General features: G+C 39.9%; 1 protein-coding gene across 3 annotated transcripts; it reads left to right on the top strand.

The window, feature by feature from the left end:
• The first annotated feature begins 7,558 nt into the window (after positions 1 to 7,558).
• Positions 7,559 to 26,534, top strand: pros1 (protein S). Of its 3 annotated transcripts, none has more exons than XM_085805952.1 (14): positions 7,559 to 7,657; positions 8,367 to 8,524; positions 10,304 to 10,328; positions 10,425 to 10,508; positions 10,600 to 10,722; positions 12,129 to 12,254; positions 13,524 to 13,652; positions 13,807 to 14,047; positions 15,828 to 16,014; positions 17,027 to 17,191; positions 18,005 to 18,173; positions 20,193 to 20,329; positions 23,154 to 23,382; positions 26,091 to 26,534. In XM_085805952.1, exons 1-14 carry the CDS (start codon positions 7,576 to 7,578, stop codon positions 26,273 to 26,275), a joined length of 2,040 nt encoding a protein of 679 aa, XP_085662078.1. In that variant the 5' UTR covers positions 7,559 to 7,575; the 3' UTR covers positions 26,276 to 26,534. The 3 variants fall into 3 exon arrangements, with proteins under 3 accessions (XP_085662078.1, XP_085662071.1, XP_085662085.1); XM_085805945.1 differs by having other exon boundaries at positions 10,422 to 10,508; XM_085805959.1 differs by lacking the exon at positions 26,091 to 26,534 and having other exon boundaries at positions 10,422 to 10,508; positions 18,005 to 18,177; positions 23,154 to 23,316.
• The last annotated feature ends 149 nt before the right edge of the window (positions 26,535 to 26,683 follow it).

The raw sequence follows: 26,683 nt of genomic DNA, 5'->3' as shown, positions 1-26,683 counted from the left end.
AAAATAGAGAAATAGAGAGAAAAACACTGGATGGCTGATTAGAAATAAAATAGAAATCATGTTTCTGTATCATATCAGGGTAACTTTGTCCCAATAGGCTCTATATGCACAGCTCCACTACTTCCTGAACTTAAACAAGCTCCTTTATTTCCTGTCTTACATTATTGGACAAACTGATTATTAATCCAGCTTCAATTCTATTTTATTTACAGTTTTAAGCACATTTCATGCACAGGGCAAACTCAATGTGCTTTACAATAGTTAAACAATTATAATACAATGCAATAATAGTGCAAACAATTATAGAAGTGCAAATTTAAAACAAGACAAAACAAAACAAAATCAAAAAAGTATCTCATACACATCTACATACATGCTCGGGGGGACACATTAGACACACACACACACACCTGCCTGTTTTATGATTAATATGATTAATCAGTTTGTCCAATAATGTAAGACAGGAAATAAAGGAGCTTGTTTAAGTTCAGGAAGTTGTGGAGCTGTGCATATAGAGCCTATTGGTTGGAGCTGACATAACAATACTGTATGTTGTGGGGTCAAATCATTTCCTACAACATTTAAATGTGTGCATAAACATAGGTTAATTTAGTGAAATGCACCACTATTTGAAACTATAGTGTCCAAATTATTAGGTGAATTCTGCCTTTACAAAATCAATTATATACGTATTGTTGAGGATTTAGTTTGAGATGGACCACGTTATACTGAAAGGTGCTTTATCATTTGGATTTTACAAATACAGTAAATCCAGAAAAGTGACTTTAACCATAATATGATATAACAAATATCAGTATTTGTTCCTGACATCCATTAAATAAGCTCAAACTGACCCTCGAACTGTCTGCAGACATATTAAAGGCACATTTCACTCTTGTGTAAGTAGGAAAAGTAAATGAAAGCCAAACTATCCCCACAAACAATGAGCTCATTAACAACAAGGACGGTTTTTAGACTGACTTCTACAGTAATTAATCCATATACTAACATGTTAACCAGTCTTATCTCCAGTTATGATTGTGATAGTGTCTCACTGATTTGCCCCCCCGCCCCTCCTACCCCTCCCACCCCCCCAACCCCAACTCCTTTATATGCATTCCTCTGAGAAAACTGCCTGCTGTGAATCTCACTGACTGGTCACAATCTGTCGAAGGTACAGGATTTATTGTCGTTCCCCCGAAGGCAACACAACACCCACTCTCATTGGCGTCGTCCATCGTTCATCAGCGCTCGCTCTCGCCAAAACAACGTGCATGTGAAGTTTAGTTGTAGCCCAGCAGGTGACTACACACACCACACACACGGATTTTGTATTTTCCAAAAAAAAAAAGAAGAAAAAACAAACAGAATAATAACTGAAGTACGTCGTACGTGGTTATGTAGCCTCACGGTGGTTCTGGTGGTCACAGGATCACCCAAACAAACAGTGCCAGTCATCACTTTTCTAAAATTCTTTTTGAAAAGCAAACAAAAAAAATGGTAACACTTTAGATTAGGGAACATATATTCACCATTAACTAGGTGCTTATTAATATGCATATAAGTAGCTTACTAGCTCCTTATTAATAATTATTAAGCACGTATTAACACCTTATTCTACCTCTATTACACCGTGAATTAAGATTTTTCCTGATATTAACTCCTTATTATCGCTTATTCATTGTAAATTAATGCATTGTTGTTTCTGAATAATGATGTGAATAACCAGTGGGTTAATGGGGCCTTGTACAGGGGCAGTAGCACAAGAACAGTAATTCTTCCTTTATCACTCTAAATTAGTATAGCATTAATGCATTCATTTAAAAGACTGCAAATTAGCTGAAGCTAGACGTCTTGTATGCATCGCATTTTTCATTCTTTGTGGCAATGTTGTATGTATCGTCCCTGCAAAATAAACATTAAAATAAATAAATAAAAATACAATGAATAAGCGATAATAAGGAGTTAATATCAGGAAAAATCTTAATTCATGGTGTAATAGAGGTAGAATAAATCTATGTAGAATAAGGTGTTAATACGTGCTTAATAATTACTAATAAGGAGCTAGTAAGCTACTTATATGCACATTAATAAGCACCTAGTTAATGGTAAATATGTTCCCTAATCTAAAGTGTTACCAAAAAAATATATCATTGTTTAGATATGTTTTTATATATATATAAATATATATAAATATATCTCAGAAGAACCTATAACTGTTTTAAAAACAGACGATTATTGAGATGACATCTTTTTTTGTTTTTTCTTTGAATATGTTGAGCTACCACTATAAGGACAGTTTGCAGCAATTTGACCGTTTTCTATCTTTGTCTTGTCATACAGATTTCTTGCTGTGTGTCTGAATCAAATGACTGAGGTGTGTATGTGTATGTATATGTATGTGTGTGTTTGTGTGTCAGTATGTGCATGAGTGATTGATTATGACTGGTTGTTGTAGTGCCAATTGAATCAACCCAGTGTTACAAGTCAGGAAAGGCGGCAGCGTCCACACTTGTGATTAAAGAACAAAAACAAAAAGAAAAGAAAAGAAAAGGAAAATCGCATTGTTATTCTTCTCTGGCCTGATATTGTGAATCCTCTTTCCTCTTGTATAGAACCACTGACCCGAGACCGTTGCCAATATATTCTCCTCAAACGTTTTATGTATGTAACACAGTAGTTATCATTGACAAAACATCAATTTCCCACCGGTTAGAAAAGCCCTCTGTTGTTTTCTTTTGGTTTTTCTTGGTTTAGTTTTGGGGCGAAGAGATCATATATTTATCATCACTTTAAGCAAAAAAAAAAAACCTTCCCAGAAACATCAGCTGAGTTGGTGGGGTAATGGAAGTTACAGTAATGTGAGCAGCCCCCCTCCCGCCCCCGAAGCGAAGCCCACACAGGAATGACTTATGCAATAATTGTGTTTCAGCATGCAATAATATTAACAAACCCGTCTATAATACAGTACAGTAAGCCCATCGAAATGATCACAAAATTAACAACGCACATCTGCTGACCTTTTTGCAGTAAAACGCCTCTTCAGATAAACACATAAAAGGGAGAACAGTGTATTTTGTACAAATATTTTAAAAAGTATTAAGATAAGCCTGTTATTTGTGTACATAAAACAGTTGAATGAATGGTGAAAATGTGGTGTGTTTTTTTTTTTTCCTGAATAACTAAATGAAACCAATATTAATGCAAATGTCTGGTGTCTGTGTCATTTGTTAAAAAATAATAATAATACTGAGGTGAATTGTGCACATTCCCTGCTGCCATATAGCTTTAAAGGGATAGTTCAACATTTTGGCAATATTGTTTTTTGCCATAATCCCTATAGTTTTAGGAGTTACCTTTAATTGTCGGTGCAAGCTATTTTTAGAACGGTGGAGCAGAGGTAAATGCAGAGACTGCTTGCTGAGAAACTGCCCCCCGATCAGCGGTTTTGCATGAATTTGCCTCTAAAACAACTCTGTCTGCTAACGTTCTGTTATTATCTCATAGCGTGGTGAATGTGCAGGTCACAACTTGTCCACCAGAGCGTTGTGGAGTTGTTGGATTGTTTATTTGATGAGGGAAACCAAGAAATCCCATAATGAGCCTCCGTAGCGTAGCTCTGAGCAGCTCGCCGCTCTGCTCCGCCGTTCTAAAAAATAGCTTGCACCGACAATTAAAGGTAACGAACCTACTGCTATGACTATAGGGATTATGGCAATGGGCCAATTTGCTAAAAATGTTGAACTATCCCTTTAGGTTTTGTTATTACTTCCACCTGTGACTTTTCTTTCCATGAAAAGCCAAAAAAAAAAATTGCCGTAAAAACCTCCACACGGTCCATTTCAAACAAATGACTTTGAAATGATGTCAGGCTCTTTCCCGGTGAGGTCTGCTGCTGCACCGTGAATCATCTGAACTTTAAAATGGACACCTGGTTTAATCAAATTGCCAGTAAGTTTTCATGGGTCTATTCAAATCCTTCCTCATGTTTTAATCATCTTTTTTTTTTTGTATTATTATACGTCTGATCTTTCCCTTGTGTCATTCTGTATGAATGATATTATATTATCTGGGAACATCAGCTAGGGAGAAATGTTGATGAATAATTCCACACTGGTTCATTTATTTTTAGAAGAGCAGCAGAATCTCTTTCCTCTCTCAGTCAGTAGGATTGAAACTGACATTCAGGCAAACTTACAGGAGTTCGCACCAAATTTTGCAGCCCGCACAGCAGTTATTATGACAACACAAGTTGAATATAGCTCGTGCTTTCTCATCTATGGCCACATCATGTGAGAGCTGAGTAAACAGTAGAGAGCTAAATACATTCAAGAGAAGGTCCAAAAAAAAGAAAGAAGGCATTCTTGCGCTTCAGCCAAAAAAAATAAATAAATACTGAATCGCTGCTCTCAGCACAGAACAAAATTGTAGATACTGAATCAAGTGGGCCACTTCGAAAATGATTGAACCCAAATGAAAGGAAGCTGGAGCAGTCGATAAATTGCAGAGCTTTAATAAGATGCAAACAGACAAACGTTTCGATGCTTCATCAAGTCAAACCAGAGTCAAAATACATTCAAGAGAAGGTCCATTAAGTTTAAGAATAAATGGTAAATACAGATGATCAATTAATCAACTTGTTATGAATTACTGGCTAACAAATATCAGCTAACTCTAAATAATAATAAATAAATAAAATTCACATACAATCATACATTAGTGAATACATCTACTTCTCTATGTTTAGGTCTTATCAGTCTCAACTACTTTAACTGGATAATGAGATAAAATAATAATTGCGTTTGCTCGCAGTTGTCCAGTTAAATTCTGTAACTTAACATTGCAAAGCATCTTTGCTGTTCTTTGTCTGCAGTGTTTTTTTTGTTTTTTTTTAACTAATCAACTGCAGCAAAGACAATCTACGTCCTGTTTTACACTGACTTGACATTCATAATGTGTTTGCTGACACATAGTATATGCGTTGAGGTGTGTTAATTATCATTTCATCTTTTCAACTGACAAGTCAAAAATGAAACCTGTGTTCCAGGAAATGGCCATCAACGACTCCACCGCTTGGTTTATGTCACCAAATGTTTTCGTAATGAGTTCGTGGTCTTAATCGCTAGTTTTTCAGATTATGGTCCCATTTGAAAGGACATAGACAGTAAAGGCAGCATCATCGTTTTGAGTGATGCCTTGAGACTTGTCAATCATGCACCAACGACGTTTACATGGCCATGAACTTGGTTATATACATAGTTAAAATGAGTTGGGACGCAATTAGACGCTCTTTGTTTCTTCATGTTCAAAACTGACACAAGCACACGACTATTTTTGCCATAATCCTTATACTGTAGTCATAGCAATAGGTTCATTACCTTTAATTATCGGTGCATGTTGTTTTGAGATCTGCATGGCTGAGTGAGCTGCTCAGTGAACACAATGGAGGTGAACGGTTCAGGTCCCCTGTCCCTCATCAAACTCATCAAATACACAATCCAACAACTCCAGAAACGCTCTCGTGGGACAAGTTGTGACCTGCACATTCACCACGCTATGAGATAATCATGTAACAATACAAGACAGAGTTGTTTCTGAGGCAAATGCAGCCAAAACTACATTCCAGACAAGTAGCTCTGAGTATTTGCTTCATGTGACGTAGTGTTACATAATTATACATGATTATCTCATAGTGTGGCAAATGTGCAGGTCACAACTTGTCTCACGAGAGTTGTTGGATTGTGTATTTGATGAGTCTATGTCTGTTTTAGAGGCAAATTCATGCAAAACCGCTGTCGGGAGCAGTTTTTCGGCAAGCACTCACTTCATTTCCCTCTAAAACAACTCTGTCTGGTGACGTTGTGTTATTATCTCATAGCGTGGTGAATGTGCAGGTCACAACTTGTCCACCAGAGCGTTTTGGAGTTGTTGGATTGTGTATTTGATGAGTTTGATGAGGGAAACCAAGAAATCCTATTAGCCTCCGTAGCGTAGCTCTGAGCAGCTTGCGGCTCTGCTCCGCCGTTCTTAAAAATAGCTTGCACCGACAATTAAAGGTAATGAACCTACTGCTATGACTATAGGGATTATGGCAATGGGCCAATTTGCCAAAATGTTGAACTATCCCTTTAAGAAAGAATATTGGTGATGACAGCAACTTCCTGATCATTACCCATCATTGGGGTGGCCCTTTGAGTCTTGTTGCCCAGGGCACAAAAAAGTATTAAACCGGCCCTGGTTAAGGGGAGCATACGTCAGTCCGACTGCCCACAAGTCCGACGGCTCATTTCTCCGACTACCCATTCTACAGTGTTGAGGTTAGGTTTAGGGTAAGGTTAAGGGTTAGGGCTACTTAAGTCGGAGAAGTGGGAGGTCGGACTGATGGACGCAAAAATAAAGAAATGTATGGTCGGAGTCGGAGAAATGGGTGGTCGGACAGACGTCATGCGCCCCCTGGTTACAGCTCAATGAAACTTTAACATGATTTAGAAACTATCATTTTAAGGTTAAAAAAAAAAATCATATGATGTTGTTTTAAAATGGCGTTTCAAAGACAAACATACAACTAAATCATGTGTGAGGGGAAAGAGGGAGAGCTCTGACCTCTGGTGACCTCCTGTAGTGTCTCTCTCCATCCAGTGTCCACTCCTCCTCCTCCTACTCCTCCTCCACCTGCGGCCTGTCGGCCTGTTTTTTTATTATACATCTGATCTTTCCCTTGTGTCATTCTGTATGAATGTCTGATATTATATTATTGGTGAACATCAGCTAGGGAGAAATGTTGATGAATAATTCCACACTGGTTCATTTAGAATCCTTTTCCTCTCTCGGTAGGATTGAAACTGACATTCGAGCAAACTTACAGAAACTTACACTCCTGTAAGTTTACTCGAATGTCAAATTGTGCAGCCCGCACATCAGTTCAATCAACACAAGTTGAATATAGCTCATGCTTTCTCATCTATGGCCACATATGTGTGAGCTGAGTAAACAGTAGAGAGCTAAATGCATTCAAAAGGAGGTCCATTAAGTTTAAGAATAAAGAAAAAAGAAAGGCACTCAAAAAAAACAAAGGGCACAGAAAAGTATTAATCCGGCCCTGGTTACAGGTCAGTGAAACTTTGAAAATTATTTAAAAACTTAAGGTTAAAAATAATCATGTAATGTTGTTTTAAAATGGCGTTTTAAAGACAAACATACAACTAAAATGAGTGAGGGGAAAGAAGGAGAGCTCTGACCTCTGGTGACCTCCTTGTCTCCATCCAGTGTCCTCCTCCTCCTCCTCCACCTGCGGCCTGTGGCGGTGCTGACCGGGGGAAGCAGCTCTCTAGCCGCCCCCCTCTCTCCCTCCCTCCGCTCCGTCTCTCTCTGCTCCCCCTGGCAGCCTCCCTCCCTCCCTCTCCCTCTCCCTCTCCCTCTTTTCTCTCTCTCTCCCTCCCTCCCTCTCTCTCTACGAAAACACTTTCGGGAAGAATAAAGTTTTTTCCTCCTCCCCCCTCCTCCTCACACGGACCTGCGCTCAGCCCCAGCCTGCACCGAGCCAACCAGCGGCCTAGCAGGAAGAACGGCTCGACTATGTGGAGAAACAAATCATGGGCACTGGGGGAGTCTTTGGCTTGTCTCGTGTTCCTTGTGACGCTCGTCGATGCTTATCGATGTAAGTGTTTGGATTTTGCGGGGTTGGTTTTTTTTCTTTCCCTAACACGTCGTGAAGTGAACTCTCGGAGCCTCGTTGAGTTGAGTTGAGTTGAGTTGAGTTGAGTCGCCTTTAAAACTCAGTGAAATCGCCTCTGTTCTGTTCCCACTCTACTCGTGTCACTCACTGCCCCAGTTTTTTTTTATTTTATAAACGAGCAGCGTTTCGTTTCGCAGCTTTAATAATAAGGGATCCAGTTGGGAAACGTTTAAAAGCTTTTTTTTTTTTTGGTGTGCAGGGGTCATGACTCCTTTCTGCACCGTGAAACAATGCTTGGACAACGTGCTGCTTGTTACAACAACTAGAGGTCATTTCTGGGAAATAACGGTTTCGCAATGACCCCCTTCTTTTTTTCTTCTTTTTTTTTTATCCAGGGCCAATTCATAGAAGAGTAATTAGATTTTAGCCCACTTTGTCCATCCAAGCAGCAGCAGCAGCCACATCAGCCATCTGTCATGGGGGGAAACAGAGGAGTTAAATTCCTGCAAGAATCAGTCATGTGTTCTTCTAATGTAGCTTGTATTAAACACACATGGGAGAGTATCAGTCACTGCAGCAGGCCCAGCTCAGCTCTTGGTTGTTGCAACGATCAAACGAACAAATTTATGGGAAATATGACATATGACATTTTTTTTAATTTAATTGTGCATATATGATCTGTCCCTATTAGTCCTGAGCCAGAGCACAGCTGCCCAGTTCCTGAGCAGGCACAAGAGAGCCAACTCCCTGTTTGAGGAGAGCAAGAAGGGCAACCTGGAGAGGGAGTGCATCGAGGAGCTGTGCAACAAGGAGGAGGCCAGGGAGATCTTTGAGAACCAGCCAGAGACGGTAAGAAGAGCACAGACGGACCTCAATTCAATTCAATTCAATTCAATTCAATTCAGTTCAATTCAATTCAATTCAATTCAATTTATTTGAAGTGGGACAGTGCAAGTTCATGAACGAAACATAAAATCGTAAACAAGCCGGATTGTGGCCACAGGCTAATTTCCATCCGTTGTCCCATACATAGATGTTCCCTGGTACAAAAATACAATAAATAAAAACAAAAGCATGTTATAAAATAGCAGCATTCAGTTTACAGTACATTAGATAATAATACAGGTTCGGTGCCGTAGTACGACAGTAGTACAAAAGTGCAACCGTGTCATGAGGTAAAGTGCTTACAATCATCAAAGTGCTTAGAAGGTCCTGGGAGTCATGTCTAATTGAGCTGTGTTACAATGATAGGTCTAAGGGTATCATTTAATCACTTGCACTGCTATGGATAACTAAAAGTTATATAATAATATAAGTGATAATACTATTGAATATATATACATACATATACACACACACATACATACATATAGTATATATATATGTATGTATATAGGAAGTCCTCGTCACTCTAGCAGCATTTCCAGTTCCCTGATGACTGGAGCAACGTTTTTCTGTCTTCCTCAGGCAAACACCTGAAGAAGGTCCTTAAAACCGAAACGTTGCTATAATTAAAATGTGTGCAAGTTACGTTACGCAGTGTGCAGGATTCCTCTTTTCACAAAAAAGTCCGGATCAACTGATCCTAGTCCAACGCAGCTGTGGAAAACAGATGTGCAAAGACGCATTTTACTTTGAATAAGCTCCCTGACTGTGAAAGTGGCAGGAGAAGGAAGACGCTGAGTCCACATCTTCTCCTGCTTGATCCTGGCTGCTGTTCCAGTGATATTAGATTATATCAGTACTCTACTCTATCTCTATCTCTTCCTCTTTCCATCTCAACCGGTCAAGGCAGGTGGCTGCTCATCCTGAGTCTGGTTCTGCTTACGGTTTTCCTGCCACGGTTTTAATGCCAAGTGTGTTTGGTCCTGATGGGAACCGTTGGGCCTTCTGTAAAGAAAAGTCTAGACCTGCTCTATTTATAAAGTTGCTTTGTTGTGAATTGGCGCTGTACTATACTGTAGGTAAAATTGATTTGACTTGACAATCAGAGATTAATCAAACTACAAGAATGATAGAAAATGCAAGTGAGAGATCAGACTTAGATGTATTTATTTATTTATTAGTTTATTTGAAAAGGGACAGTGTACATTAATAAAACATTGTAAAAACAAATGTAAATGTACCCGAGTTAGCTAAAAGTCTAATTTTCATCGGTAGTCCCTCTGCCTGATGTTAAAGGACATCCTTTAAAAAAGACAGCAACAATAAAAAAAAACACATATGAAAAAGGTAACACATTCTATACACATTATTATATATATATTAGAAGAAGGTCAAACACATTTCTTGGTTAAACAATCAACCTGTCAGAAAAATGCCTCTCACCGTCTCACAGAGCTTCCTAAAATGTCTTATCTTGCTTGGCACACAGTTCCAAAATCAAAATATATATAGGATTATAAAGGAATAAAAAGTTTCACCTAAGAAGATCATTTTTGGATGTTTACAATTTAAACTACTGATTAGTTATTTCAGCTGTAGATCAAGTGCTTCATGACTCAATAGTGACTCTAAGTGCATTGATTGGCTGCAATATCACTGTCCTATCTTTGTCCCCATCTTCTTATTGTGCTGTAAAATCTTGTTGTATTTCATGTGTTTGTTGTGTTTTTTGTTTTCCTCCAGGAATACTTCTATCCCCAGTATGTCAGTAAGTTTGTATAACGCATCGTGTTTCTTCATATCACCCGGTATAATCTGCGTTTACTGTTGTAGTGTTTGTGACAATGATCTCTCTCTGTTGCAGTGTGTCTGGGTTCGCACCGCGTCGGCATCACCAACCAGGACTCGGGCTCCAGCATCCCATCGGACCTTCGCACGTGTGTGACAGGTGAGGACGCATGCACGCACGTTTTTTTTTTGTGAAACTGTTTCAACAACAACAACAACAACAACATACAAACCATCGTGTTGCCCGGCAGAGATCAGGAACCAGTGCACGCCGTATCCGTGCTACAAGGAGGGGTCGCTGCGCTGCGAGGACGGACAGGCCGCCTTCACGTGTGTGTGCAAGCCCGGCTGGAAGGGGCCTCGCTGTGAAGACGGTGAGATTTCATAACGTGATGTTGGATTTTACATGTTTTTGCATGTTTTACACACATCCTGCATTAATTCACTGCATTATCCACTGTATCTGTATCATTGCATTTATTGTATTCAGTATATTTTATCCTTTTCTAAAGCCTGACCAGGGACCAGAGACTGCAAATTAGCTGAAGCGAGACGTCTTATATGCATCACATTTTCCCATTTTTTTGTGGCAATGTTGTATGTATCGTCCCTGTTAAAGGGATACGCCAACTTTTTTTTTTTCCGTGTCTTGCCTCACCCCCTAGTCCATGACAAGCAGATAGACATCATCCTTTCGACTGTGCGTGCAGTAACAAGGGAGATACAGGCAGAGCTGGCGCACCGCTAATTAGCTTAGCTCAAACACTGGAAGTGTATGGGTAGTGTTAGCCTGCCTCCACCTAAAGTCGCTAATTAGCTTAGCTCAAACACTGGAAGTGTATAGGTAGTGTTAGCCTGCCTCCACCTAAAGTCGCTAAATAGCTTAGCTCAAACACTGGAAGTGTATGGGTAGTGTTAGCCTGCCTCCACCTAAAGTCGCTAATTAGCTTAGCTCAAACACTGGAAGTGTATGGGTAGTGTTAGCCTGCCTCCACCTGAAGTCATCAGAGAAACTCTTCAGCAACTCTAAACGGAAACCGGCGGGCCGATCTTAGTCTCAGAGCTGACAAAACTCTCCGGTAAGGCATCTTGAGCGGTCAAATGCCGCTAACGGGACGAGATCGGTCAAAACGGAGGGTTCAAGCAAAGACACTTTATTTTGGTTCAAGCTAGCTACATCGAGGGTAGGTTAGCTTCCTATTTCAAAGTAAAAGCACAAATTCTATCCTCATGGTTTTCTGTATGTAAAGGGCAACGGGTGTTTTATTTTGTGAAAGTAACAGGAAGTGCGTTGGTCACAACGGCTAGCTTGAGTAGCGCCGAATTCGTCCGAACAAAATTGTAAACAGCTGGTAGGCTATTTAGACAAATTAACGACACACTGCTGATCTAAACGGCTACTTTCTCACCTAAACATGTTTGAAATGCCGATAAAGTGAGATATTTACAGAGTTTAGAGCTAAAATGAAATCAGCTTCTGACTGCTGATTTCGGCTCGGGTAGGAGGCAGGCTAACACTACCCATACACTTCCAGTGTTTGAGCTAAGCTAATTAGCGGTGCGCCAGCTCTGCCCGTATCTCCCTCGTTACTGCACGCACAGTCGAAAGGATGGTGTCTATCTGCTGGTCATGGACACGGGAGTGAGACAAGACACGGAAAAAAAAAGTTGACGTATCCCTTTAAATAAACATTAAAATAAAATAAATGAATTGAACTCCAGGGATTAGAAGGTTTAAAAGCGACTGATGATGCTGATTCTTGTCTCATGTGATCTGCAGACATCGATGAGTGTGTGGATCCAGAGTTTCCAGCAGGATGTAACCAGAAATGTTACAACCTCCCCGGTAGTTTCCGCTGCATGTGTGAAGAGGGCTTCTACCTCAGTGACAAAATCAGCTGTGAGGGTAAGGCTTCATTCATGTCGCTTTTGATTTGTGCGATAATTATGAAGACTGATTAATGTTTTAAGCCACCAAAAGGAGAGAAAGGTCCAGTTAAATGTTCTTAGTAGCAGTCACATACACGCTGACCATCTGGCTGTTTTACTGGCCCTATGGAAGAGAAACATATAGTGCAACTTAAGCAGCTGAGAAAACACTCGGTGTGTTTTTCTTTTTAATAACTTCCTCTGTTTTCACCCATATGAGCTGTGTAAGCCTGCACACTTCATAACAAAAACTCAGTTCTCCCAGCTGTTGTCCTCAGGGCCCGAACCGTTTGTTATTTCTAAAGCTGATCAGAGTTGACCTCTTACATAACACAATGTGAAAAGCTTTTAACATCTGAAGAGACGACGGTCCTTCCTCTTCGCTGTGAACGCACCACCGGTCTCGTAGTTTTTTTTTTGGTTTTTTTTACGTTGTGCCGTTCTGCATATTTCTGTCTGTCCTACTTTGTGCCGGTGGTTTAGCTGGTGTTTGTCTTGTGTTGTGTGTTGAATGCTTGTCGAGTTCAAAGTCTTCACAAACATGGACTGAGCCAGTTTGGTAAATTTGCTTTCTCCTCTTTTTTTTTTTTTTTTTTGATGTGAAGATTTACAGATGGGTTTGTACATAGTCTGTCACAAATCCACAGAACTCAAGTTGACTGCATATATAATTAACACTATTATGTTATTTATAGTGGTTGAGAGGAAATGCTCTGTTTCAAATGAAGCAAATAGCCAGACAATTGTCAAACTACAGACTTCCTTCTCACTTGCATCTTACTTTCTATTGCACTATTCTATGCACAGTCTTTAAGTAGACTGAAAAATTTGCTTAATCTTTAACTACAGGATTTAATTTTGCAGAATCACTGCGTGCTATGTAGTTCTCGTCATTAACTGGGGACTGATCAGATGGTTTTGCATGATGGATAAGAATCTAAATATTCAACATGACAAAACCTTTCCACAGTTGTGTATCTCAATAATATTATTAAACTTCTGTTTTCCTGCGTAAACCCACCATCTAAGAGGACTTGTGCAAAACACTAATGCAAATTATACCAAATAAATATGTAGGTGTCTAAAAGCTGCATGAAAGGTAGGCTGATTTGAAAGGAATAGTAAAATAATAACTTTGTCCATGTAAGAACATGACATTAAAAAACAAGCGCATATACTGTAAGCCCCCTCATAATACGTTTTCTCATCAATTACTATTGAATTACCGTAATTTGCTGTTTTCCAGATGTTAATGAATGCCTCCTATTCCCGAGTACCTGTGAAGAACCGGCGAAATGTGTCAACACCCCGGGAATGTACCAGTGTCAATGTCCAACAGGATTAAAATATAACTTCACCTCCAAAACCTGCAACGGTGAGACCTCAATTTATTGTTGCTGTAGTCAAACTCTCTACCATTAGACTGTATTTTGATTTCTAATTAAAGAGCTACAGTAGCACCACAGACACTGAGCCAGAGTTCACTGAGCCTGTACGTGTAAATGTTTCCCCTTGTTTTTGTTTTGTAGATATCGACGAGTGCGAGTCGAACGTGTGCGACGGCACTTGTATAAACACGCTGGGCAGCTACGCGTGTTACTGTGACGGTCGCCAGCGTCTTCGTTTGGCAGAGGACGAACGATACTGCGAAAGGATCCCCGTCTGCGTCGACCTGTACAACCACAAACACTCTGAGATGCTTTACCTGGGGGAGCAGTTCGCCGGCCTGCCTGTCATCTTCCTGCGTTTCCGTCTGCCAGAGAACACCAAGTAAGTGTTAATCCTCATACAGCGTTAAAAAAAACTTCCTTTAGCGGTATTAGTGGCTGTTTTTGGCAACTAACTTTGACTGCTGTAAAAATATATCAGATAAATATTTTTTTCAATTTTTTTTGCATAAATCTGTTGATCAACTTCAGTCTTGATCAAAACTACTAAATTTTTTTTTTTTTTAAATCAAAATTTTAACCCTTTGAATGCCAATTTAAAAAATGAAGTCACTGATATGGGAAAAAAATACACACAAAATGAGCTATTTTCAATATATAAAGTGATTGGACAAAAAAAATGTTCATGTTATCACAGTCTTGGACATGTCTTAGATTAGTAACATCAATGACTTTTATGCATATTTAGTTTTCGTGCAGCAACAGATTTTCTAAAAAAATATATCCTTAGTGGCTGTTTTTGCCCCATTGACTCCCATTATAACCACATGTTTTGAATGCAGAGACATGACACTATATATAAATATAATTTTTACAGTCAGGGTGATCACCCCTGTTCAGAAGGGATCAAATTAGGTAATTTTACTGTTAATCACCTGGTTCATCCATTTACCCATTACATAGGCCTGTTGTATTACTAGCCTAGTTTCTGTATCTGTATAATGGAGTTTATGAGCATATTTGTAGTACACTTTTCCATCTTTCTATAAAAAATCTACTCAGACTTTTGGAGCACTCTGTATATATTTTGCATCAGATTCTGAGTCCAATTTGATATTCAAGTGAATGGTTGAGATCGATAAGCATCATTTAAAACATTTCCCCCCCCAGTGTTACTGTATAATGCAGCTGCCAATGTAAATGTAATTAAAGTAGAGCTTCCAACATAATGATGATAATGTAGAGCAGTGGTTCAAATCAGACCACAGATCTTTATTGGTCCAATAGGGAAGGTCTTATTACTGAAAGTGTTTGAAACCTACAACCAAAACATTCCTCCATTATGTCATTGTGTTACTCATGGATGATTATATATATAGCTTTATTTCACAGACTCCAAGTCCAACAATTGACACAAACAAAGAAACATAGACAAACAATATAGACAGCACACAGTGAGTCTGTCCACACACAAGCTAAAAACAGTTCAGTTGTTTAGACCAGTATTTAGACATTATAATTCCATTTTTTGATCGATACAGTCTGCAGATAAATCTATAAATAAAGTTTCTTAACAAAGCATTGAATGTGGGGACATTACTGGACACAAACAAATGGCTTGCACTTTCCCACCGTGGAAACTTCAGCAAGATACGAAGGGCGTCATTATACGCAACCTTGATCTTATTCATTTTACCTTCACTATAATTGCACCAGAGGTGTGCTGTATACGGTATAGCTGTATATAGTGGTGTACAGTAGGCTCTAAAGAGAGCCATTTTAACATCCATTATGAGTTATAATGATGATAAATTATTCCCATTTTTCCCAGAGAGCCCAAGGAATCTCTGCAAGGACTCCTGTTGTAGAGGGAGAAGGTTGATTATAGACCAAGCAAACAAACAGCGTCTTGTCTTTGAATTACAAAATGTGATTGAACCAAACAAGTTATTTTGACAGCGACAAAAGAACAAGATATTCATCTGAACCACTTCTAAGCCTCCAACAGATTATTTTGATATCGTACTGGGTAGGCTACATGGTTTTTAGTGAAAACATGCCAAAGCATTGACAGTACACAGACAGTGAAATGGATTTGTGTGTGTGTGTAATCTTATACTCTTGTCTTCTGCTGCTGTTGTTCTTCTTCTTGTTGTTGTCAGGTTTGCAGCAGAGTTCGACTTCCGTACGTTCGACCCAGAGGGAGTTGTTCTGTATGCCGAGTCCTCGCAGGACTCGTGGTTCATGTTGGGACTAAGAGGCGGTCGCATCGAAGTCCAGTTCAAAAACCAGCACACGTTCAAGGTCACCAGCGGAGGAAAGGCCATAAATGATGGGCAGTGGCACGTGGTGAGAAAGAGCTGCAGTCCAGTGATCCTCTACAGCACATCATGTCTTCCTAAAACCATAAACCATAGCACAAAGATACGTACAGTCTCTCATGCTTATTTATTTATTATTAAAGCAGAAGTAAGCGATATTTTTGTGTTAATATAAGTCTTAAATAGTTGTATCTTCCGACAGCAATCACTTCTATAGAGTGTTTGGTCTGAAACACGGGTCTGTCAGTCACTCTGCTCTGCTCTGAGCCCAGGAGAAAACTTTCCTTGTATCCTACAAGTTTTATCCAATGAGGAGAGAGAACGGCATAAAGGGGCAGTCCTCTCTGTGTGTGCAGCCAAGGGATGCACGTGAATGTGGTGACGTAGGGACGAGGACCAATAGATCCATGACGAGGGCGGGGGCTGCTAACTCTATCGGCTGACAAGACGTTATGGTGCGTTCAAGGCAGCCCGTAAAACTTGTGTTTTTCCGACCTGTGAAGTGGTACCAGTTCGATCTGGTACGAGTTCACGGGTCAGAAGTTACGAGTGGCCGTTATAGTGACTTTCACAGGTAAAACAGGTCGGAGAAACACGAGTGGGTTGCCTGGAACGCTACAAAGTCGTAAGTCGTGACTTGAAGCTGTAATTTACGGTTTCAAAAGCCTGCCTGGAACGCAGCATTAGCCAAAACGACCGGATCGCTTACTTCTGCTTTAAGTCTTTATTTCGAACATGTAAGGTAGTATAAAAAGAGACTGACCGAAGAAAACACGCAAAAAACAAGTTAAAAAAACTTGATCCTAGCCCTTGTCCTTTTTATTATTGTCAATATTACTAATATAAAATATAGAAATCCATTCACAACCTACATGCACCCACATGCAGACCTATAAATATTCATATTCAGCCAATATGCATCTATACAACCCATGGACTCGCCCACACAAATTCAAAATCACATACACACATTCACACACTCCCATTCTTCAGCCATCTTCAGTCATCCTCCTCATGATTGTGTGGTGTGTATCGTGCAGATCTCTGTGGATGAGCTGGAGAGCAGCATCAGTGTGAAGATCAGCAAAGAGGCCGTGATGAGCATCAACAGCCCCGAGAGTCTCTTCACCTCGGTCAACGGCAAACTGGAGACCAAGGTCTACATCGCTGGTCTGCCCAACCGCACCGACAACCTGGTCAAACCTGTGAGTTCACACACAACACTGACTGAACCATGATCCAGCCGACGTGATTTTTTTTTTTTTTTGAATATTTTATTTTCCCTTTTTTACATTTTTTACAAAAAATAGAAGGAAGAGAAAAACAACACAAAAACCTACATACAAAATAGGCATACACCACCTGACATTGTTAAATGAAATAAATGAAGTAAGAAAAGTAAAGACAAAGGCTATATGAAGATATATACTATAAGCAAAGTAGTCCAATGCCTTCTGTCCCAAAATACCATCAGGAAAAATAAGCGAATTACAAATACCACATAGCAGCCTGATTCTTATTATTGGTCGTTTAAGTCTCATCCAGTAAAGCCAAAAGTGGTTTCCATGTTTTCTCATAATATTTAGGTGCATTCCCTCTACTAAGGCGAATCTGTTCCATCCTTGAAACAAAAACCATTTCGTTAAGCCACCTCTTAAAGCAAGGGGATGATGGAGATTTCCAGTTAAGTAAAATACATTTTTTGGCTGCTACCATGCCTGTTTTGAGAGCCTGCTTACAGTGGGAAGGGAGGGTCGATGTCCTTTCAGAGGAGCCAAAAATCGCCAGGTTACAGTCTGGTTGAATATTTATTTTATATTGCTTAGAGAACCAACTGAATATGTCGCTCCAAAAGCTGTCCAGTACTGGGCAATACCAGAATAAATGTGAGAGTGAACCTTCGGCTGTGTTACATCTATCACACATGGGAGACACTGATTCAAATATTCTATTAAGTTTAATTTTGGAATAATGCCAGCCGACGTGATTGATATTGATACTGGCGTGTTTCCGTCCAGATCAACCCTCGACTCGACGGCTGCATCCGCGGCTGGAACTTGATGAATCAGGGAGCGTCCGGGGTCAAAGAGGTCATCCAGGAGAAGACGAGTAAACACTGCTTCGTGTACGTGGAGCGGGGGTCCTTCTTCACCGGCGACGGGCTGGCTCGCTTCAACATTGACTACAGTGAGTAAGTTAAGCTATAACTTTATTCATCCCTACGGGGGGAGTTTGGCCGCTGCCTTTGATCTGCCACGGCTCATTAGGAGCGATGAGCAGCGCGGAGCTGCAGCATCAAATGGAGCTTGTAACAGCGTTTAAAGATGGGGTGGGTGGGAGGACACGGAAGCACCTGGAGGAAACTAATTTTTTTTCAATTTAGTATTTTATTGTTATAAGCCGGTGCATATTCTCATTTTGTCCAGGTCATAGTATCTCAAAGGAGGTTAAATGGAAAGCAACTGGACTTAGTTATTTGTCTGGGAAGACGTTTCAAACTCAATATCAAACTCACCACGAACACAAAGAAATTCAAAATATTAATAAAACAGCATTTATCAAAGTAAGACAACATGGTATATTTATATATGGAGTATATTTCGATGGATATAGGATATGTGTTATTATAATGTATATTCTGTAGAATGAATGTATATACAAGTATGATGTGTGATGTGTAATGATGTATGTAGAAATGTGGGTAATAGGATTAGTATGTGAACAATTAATATAACGAAGAATGAATGAAGCACAGTTAAGAAATGTAAACACTTATTCTGTTTTTGTTTTGTTAGGTGAAGCATATCGCTCACTTGTTTTTTTGTTTTAAATTTTTATAATGTTTATGTTTTGTGTTTTCAACTGTATATTTGATACTGTTGGACCCCAGGAAGAATAGCTGTGGCTTTGCTGCAGCTAATGGGGATCTGTATAATAAACAATAAACAAACCTCTCATCCAAGAGGCTTCATCAGTTCATGTAGCATCTGACCAGGCTCGATTTAACCTCCTTTGAGATATTTTATTGTTATTTCATATTTTGTATGAAAATGTGCTAAAACCTATAAAGTTCCATATTTATGGAGAAAAAAATAGTTACGTATCATACAGCCATAATGAAAATAAATAATATTCATAAAAAACCTTTGTTTACTTTAGGGCCGACCCAAAAAAATCGAAGCTTCGTTCGTTGCCATGGTAATCGATCATGAAGTCCGTGATCGATTGTTTTTTTTTTCTTCCTTTTTTCCTTTTTGACACCGGTTCTCATCGGCAATTGTTACATTAAAATGAGTAGGCGACTTGGCGTCCTGGAAACCTGCCTGATTTTGGAGATATGCAGTGTTTGTTTGCCATTACTTTCATTATTTCCGCTACAACGATTATTAAATGAATCGTCACCTATTTTGATAATTGAATAATCAGTTTGGGTAGTTTTTTAAAGAAAAAAAGTCAAAATTCTCTGATTTCAGCTTCTTAAATGTGAATATTTCTGGTTCCTTTGTTCCTTTATGGCAATAAACTGAATCTCTCTTTGGTTTGTGGACAAAACAAGACATTTGAGGACGTCACTTTGTGGTTTGGAAAACACTGATTGACGTTTTTCAACATTTTTTTTTACATTTTATTGACCAAACAACTAATCTATTAATCATTTACATAATCGACAGATTAATCAATAATGAAAATAATCGTTAGTTGCAGCCCTAGAAGTGACAGCTCATGTGACAGCACTATCTGAACTCTTTTTGACTTTATCATTGGTTTTGCCACCAAAATATCTGCAGTATCTTCCATTTGCCTTTATGTGCACATATTTTATTCATCTGAACATGTAACAGAAGCCAGTGTATCCAATCACAATCAGTCCTCATCAACACTTGAATTCACACACACACACACGGGGAAACATTTCAGGCAAAGAAATAGTCCTATGATTATGATGATGGTGGTTATGATGATAATGAACAGAGAAAGATGATATTAAACACATCATTTCACATCATGACAAAACCCCTCTGGGTTTTAGGAGGTCAGACTTTCTTTACAGCTGCTTCCACAGGATTGTGAGAGTGTAGACTGTAAAACTACAGCAGTGCTACAGTAAAAACTGTGGTTCACATAAAAAAAAAGAAAAGAAAAAGGAAATTGACGAAGCTTTCCAATTTCCGACCTGACAAAAGAAATGTATTTGTGTTTAAACAGGCGACTCCGAGAGCTGGAACGTGGCCGTTACGTTGAATATTCGTCCGTCCACCGACACGGGTATCCTCTTCGCTCTTGTGGACAACGCCACCGTCCCCTTGTCGGTCGCCGTGGTAACGACAGGTGGAGAAGAGACTGTGAGTTCATTCACCCATTTGTTGGACAATAGGGATGTCACAATTACCTGTTTTCACAATTAATCGTGGTATTAAACGCCACAATTAATTAATCGTAAAGATTCCTAAATACCGTCACTTTCCCAAAAAAGATGATGTTGGAACCGTATCAGCAGATGTGCGCAAAAATAAAGGTAAATGCTCAGATACTGGTCCATTTAACTAACGTGACATTGAATTGGTAGGAATTTAAATGTTAGCGTGTCATTTTTAATTTAAAAAAAAGCAAAGCAAAACAAAAAACGATTAAAATAAACACAAACATTTGGTATAGATGACAATTTATGACCTGAATATTTCAAACATTTCCCCTGGGGATTAAAAATTGGTCATATATTAATAGATACTTGAAATATTTTGTGTAAACAATGAGTAATGTAATTATTTTTTGACTGTATTTGATTTTACACATTCATAGTGTTGTGAAATTAATGAATGCATAATAATTGTGATAATCGTAATACCGTGATTATTTCTCTGACAATAATCGCACCAAGTAAATGTACAGGTCACCTGACATGTCATGTGATGATGGGAAAAAAACAGAAGATAGAGGAGCTATATACACACTGAGACTGAACAAACAGTCTACATTATACAAACAAATCAGCAAATAACACATGTCCACTAGGAAAATCACATGGCAGAAGCATCAGGCATCACCGTCATAATGCAATGTAATTTAAAGTAGAAAACAAATGTAAGAACAAGGAGGTGCCTAAACCATCCTGAAAGTGGTGACAAAAAATATATATAATTCATCAGGTATCCACAGTATAATAATAAACAATAGGAAAAAACAGATGAAAAGAGACAGACATCAAAACTGGAGCAATGGAGCTATGTAATCAGAGCACAAAACAATAACAACCACAGGCTCGAGCAGTAATGTCAGCATAGGAGACTCAGAGTACATCATCAAAGTACATTATAGCAACCAGGCATAATGAAGAGTAGTCACACTGTAGAAACACTACAGGAAAGGTCTTAGGTCAAACTCCTCGTTTAGCCCTTTAGGGGCCAAGGTGCCAAGAGTGTATATCCAGAAGGCTTCTCTCCTCAGCAATAAAGAGTTTTTTTTTTGTTTTTTTTCTATTGTTTATTGCTGTGGATACCTGATGAATTATATATATTTTGTGTCACCACTTTCAGGATGGTTTAGGCACCTCCTTGTTCTTACATTTGTTTTCTACTTTAAAGCAGAAGTAAGTGGTCCGGTCGTTTTCGCTAATGCTGCGTTCCAGGCAGGCTTTTGAAATCGTAAATTACAGCTTCAAGTCACAACTAACGACTTTGTAGCGTTCCAGGCAACCCACTCGTGTTTTTCCGACCTGTTTTACCGGTGAAAGTCACTATAACGGCCACTCGTAACTTCCGACCGGTGAACTCGTACCAGATCGAACTGGTACGACTTCACGGTCGGAAAAATACGAGTTTCCTTGAACGCACCATAACAGTCCTCGTCCCTACGTCGCCACATTCACGGCGTCCCTTGGCTGCACACACAGCCCTGCATGCCGTTCTCTCTCCTCATTGGATAAAAACTGTAGGATACGATAAATGTTTTCTCCTGGGCTCAGAGCAGAGCAGAGGGACTGACAGACCCGTGTTTCAGTCTATCACTCTATGTAAGTGATTGCTGTCGGAAGATAGAACTATTTAAGACTTAGATTAACACAAATATATCACTTACTTCTGCTTTAAATTACATTGCATTATGACGGTGATGCCTGATGCTTCTGCCATGTGATTTTCCGAGTGGACATGTGTTATTTGGTGATTTGTTTGTTTGTTATTGTATAATGTAGACTGTTTGTTCAGTCTCAGTGTGTGTGTATATAGCTCCTCTATCTTCTGTTTTTTTCCCATCATCACATGACATGTCAGGTGACCTGTGCATTTACTTAAGCAGGTGTGTTAAAGCAGAAGTAAGCGATATTTTTGTGTTAATATAAGTCTTAAATAGTTATATCTTCCGACAGCAATCACTTATATAGAGTGTTTGGACCGAAACACGGGTCTGTCAGTCACTCTGCTCTGCTCTGAGCCCAGGAGAAAACTTTTCTCGTATCCTATAAGTTTTATCCAATGAGGAGAGAGAACGGCATGAAGGGCTGTGTGTGTAGGGGCGAGGACCAATAGATCCATGACGAGGGCGGGGGCTGCTAACTCCATCGGCTGACAAAACAGTATGGTGCGTTCAAGGCAACCCGTAACTCGTGTTTTTCCTACCTGTGAAGTCGTACCAGTTCGATCTGGTACGAGTTCACGGGTCGGAAGTTACGAGTGGCCGTTATAGTGACTTTCACAGGTAAAACAGGTCGGAGAAACACGAGTGGGTTGCCTGGAACGCTACAAAGTCGTAAGTCGTGACGTGAAGCTGTAATTTACGGTTTCAAAAGCCTGCCTGGAACGCAGCATTAGCCAAAACGACCGGATCGCTTACTTCTGCTTTAATTACTATCTTCATGTCTGATGAAGGGCTGAGCCCGAAACGTTACCACTTGGTGTGTGACAATAAATTGTCACGGGAGCAATTGCTGGTGTGCGGTCTTCTTCTTTCTCTACCTGTGTCTCCTTTTGTGGACCTGCACCCAGCCTCACGCTTTTTTGGATGTGCGTGTTTTTGTTCTTATTACAATAATCGCACCAAGAAAATGTATAATCGTGACATCCCTATTGGACAATAAACCTACATGTATCTCCGCTCTGCACTGTTTCACACATGCACGACTTCAGGTAATTAAACGTCGCCCTCACCCCGCTGTCTTCCCCCGTGCTTCAGAACTTGCAGGTCTTCTTGGACGGCGTCTCCGTGGCCAGACTGGACTCTCTGATGCTGTGCTACCCCGACCGGCTGACGGTGCAGCTCAACGTCACTCCGACAGACGTCCAGGTCTCGGGCAACTCCTCCACGGTCACCTACATGGCGCCGGACGCTCTGCAGAAGGCGCTGAGCCGCCTCAACGCCACCATGCAGAACCCCGTCAGCACGTACGTCGGCGGCATCCCAGGTGGGTCAAAGGTCAAAGGTCACACGCTTTTGAAGATACGTAACTACGGGCTACTGGTGGTTTCCAAGGTCAGGCTGGAGTGTGAGAGCTTGAATTTTGAATGAATTTTAGATTTCGTCAGAAAGCTGAGGTAGACTATGGAGAAATGGGAATACTGTGGAAAAACAAGTGAGGTCATGTGGACTGGGTGACGAATGACAAATTTGTTCATGAGAACAAGAACTTTTTTTTTTTTTTTTTAGCTATAAACAGGTTTGCAGTTAAGTCAAGATTCAGAAAAAACTAAACTATCATTTTAGGTCTAAAAGAAGGAATCTGAAGATTTTCAGTTTAATCGCTCCTGTTTTGCGGTAGCTGGGTCTGTCCCCGCATCGCCACGGCAGCAATGAATGGGAGTGGATGTAAGTTCCGCTGTTTAGGCTGTTTCCAGCCCTCAAAGCCGCAATTTTTTTCCACAGACAGCGTCAGATGGAGACTCAAACATGCACCGAGAAGTTTATTTACTTCAAGCAAGCCGACATGTTTGTAAAACTAGATCTAATTCAAAGTCCCAGTTGCCGTGCTCGGTGTGTTCAGGTGCAGTGGGAAAAGCTACCGCTTGTGTCATAAACACAGGAATATCAACTCTTTACTTGCTTCAAGTAAAAAAAACTTCTCGGTGCATGTTTGAGTAGCCACCTGACGCTGTCTGTGGAAAAAAATGTACACTTGAAGCAAGTCAAGAGTTGATGTTCCTGTGTTTATGACACAAGCGGTAGCTCCGACTGCGCCTGAACACACCAGCACTGCAACTTCGGGCTCGCGCGAGACTCCGGGAGACTTTGAATTAGATCTAGTTTTACAAACATGTCGGCTTGCTTGAAGTAAATAAACTTCTCGGTGCATGTTTGAGTCTCCATCTGATGCTGTCTGTGGAAAAAAAATGCGGCTTTGAGGGCTGGAAACAGCCTAAACAGCAGAACTTACATCCACTCCCATTCATTGCTGCCGTGGCGATGCGGGGACAGATGCAACTACCGCAAAACAGGAGCAATTAAACTGAAAATCTTCAGATTCATTCTTTTAGACCTAAAATGATATGAAAATACACCCCCGAGTTGAATTCGCCTGGAATTGTCCTTTAAGTCAAGATTCAGAAAAAACAAAACTGAAAGAAAAACCACTTGTCGCTGTTTAAAATAAACAATGAAAGTTCTCCGAAAGATTTCAGTTGGTATAATGGCTGCTCTGGGAAAGAATTGATGAGTTTTTCCTTACATATGAGGGAAAAACAATAATTATTTGTATCAAAGTACAGTTACTTAACAAAAGTCGTTGAATAAACTTCACTCAAGTAAAGAACAAATACCTCAAAAGTCCACCTGAGTGTAATGCTCATCCCCACTGCATCCTGGATCTGCAGTGTTACAAAACACTGACAAAATAGAAAACACAACATTTTGACATAGTTAGGGTTACCTCAACATCTTACTGAGATTGAAACATACTGTTGACCTCCAGTGACCTTTCTTTTTCTTTCTTTCTTTCTTTCTTTTTTTCAACCAGGAAAATTGGGCAAGTGTGCAGGGGCACCAGACCCAAGAGCTCTCTGTAAAAATGGGCTATACAAATAAAATTGCCTGAGAGTTTGTTCATCAAAATATAAAACATATCCACTGCTGAAAGAAAAACGATGGAGATTTTAGATTTAGTAGCATTAGTTAACTATTAACACGTCTTAGCTTAGCCTGCTAGCCAACTGGCACCAAACAGAAAAGTGCAGCTGTGAATGATGGGAAGATTTTTGCTGGATTTTGGGCAAAAACCAAAATATTGGACAGTTAAACTACTGTATTTGACCAGATGATGGCGCTAGATTAAAAGTTAAGTTACATGAGTGGCTCTCAAACAAAAAACATTGTAATGCTCTGAACCGTGCTGCTGGAGTTGCTCAATAGTTGTTTTACCTCCGCTCTGAACAAACAACACTCAGATTTGTTGTTAAATGTTGAATGACTAATGTTTTTTTATCCAGCTAATCCAAAAATGCAACGATCCACATTCTGACGTAAAGTAAAGCCCATAATAGATTATTAACCTTTCTTCACTGATATACACTCACATTGAGTGTTTCTGTGCTAAGAAGGTCAAATTAAAACCCCAGTAAAGTGAATTGTAAACCAGTTGCATCACGGACAATAAGATTAAAATCAAAGGGTAAAATGTAAATTTGCTGCTATTTTTCATTTCTTCTTAGTTATTGTTATATTGTTATACACTACTACAAAAACTCAAAATCTTTCCAAGAATATCTGTCTTATTTCTTGTCAAAATGTCTCATTTCTGGTCAAAACTAATCTCTTTCCACTTAAAATAAGACTCATCACCTAAAAATTAACTTGTTTTTAGATCATTTTCACTTGTTTCAAACTAATTTTCACTTGAAATAAGTAGAAAAATCTCCCAATGAAAGCAAGTTTTTTTGTGCTTGCCCCACTATCAGATTATTTCAAGTGAAAATATGCTTGAAAGAAGTAAAAAGTGTCTAAAAACAAGCTACTTTTTAATGTGATGAGTCTTATTTTAAGTATAATGAGATTTGTTTTGACTAGAAATGACATTTTGACTAGAAATAAGACAAATATTCTTGGTAAGATTTTGAGTTTTTGCAGTGTAGTCTGTTGTGTTCTTTCTCCACTGTGTCTCTGATTCATTGTCATCTGTCCCAGACGACGTCCCGCTACCTGCCACCCCGGTGACGGCGTATTACGACGGCTGCATGGAGATCTCCGTCAACGGGCAGCAGCTGGACTTCGACGAGGCTCTCAGCAAACACAACAGCATCAAGTCTCACTCCTGTCCTCCGCTGTCCCGCCCCGAGAGCCGCGAAGCCACGCACCCGTATAGAAACTGACCTTCATTAACATCAGCATCACATTTTAACGCCCAGACGTTGAGGCGGCGTCTCACAGCGGCCGCCTCCAAGAGGGAGGGGGAGGGAGGGGTTGGGGGGCGGGGGAGGGGGGTTGGAAGGAGAGAGATTTCTAGAAGAGAGGGAGGAAGGAAGAGGATGAGAAAGAAGTGACAAGAGCAGGAGGTAGCGGTAGACGGTTATAGTCATTTTTGTTGACTTTCTCTGATGATGGGTTTATTTTAAGCTTTGTCTTGTTCTTGTCATCCATATAGTCTACTTGCCAACAATGAGTACCCGGAAATGTTGAGTACCCCAAAGTTTTATGTTAGAAATAGATAGTATGGGTCCCCAGTACTCAGAAACTGCCGGATGCTAACTTGTATATATTGGGCAATTAGCATAATTGAC

The sequence above is a fragment of the Trachurus japonicus genome, chromosome 3, assembly GCF_045865225.1.
Source record: "Trachurus japonicus isolate A0001 chromosome 3, Traja_1.0".
Taxonomy (NCBI): Eukaryota; Metazoa; Chordata; class Actinopteri; order Carangiformes; family Carangidae; genus Trachurus; species Trachurus japonicus.
Note: the sequence above shows the minus strand (reverse complement) of the source record. Positions and strands in the feature narration are given on the sequence as shown.

Excerpts from the sequence above, each read along its gene's own strand:
- pros1 (XM_085805945.1), top strand. The coding sequence starts at position 7,576 with ATGTGGAGAAACAAATCATGGGCACTGGGGGAGTCTTTGGCTTGTCTC. Across the intron at positions 10,723-12,128 it reads GGGGCCTCGCTGTGAAGACG|ACATCGATGAGTGTGTGGAT; the intron begins GTGAGATTTCAT and ends TGTGATCTGCAG. Across the intron at positions 16,015-17,026 it reads ATGATGGGCAGTGGCACGTG|ATCTCTGTGGATGAGCTGGA; the intron begins GTGAGAAAGAGC and ends TGTATCGTGCAG.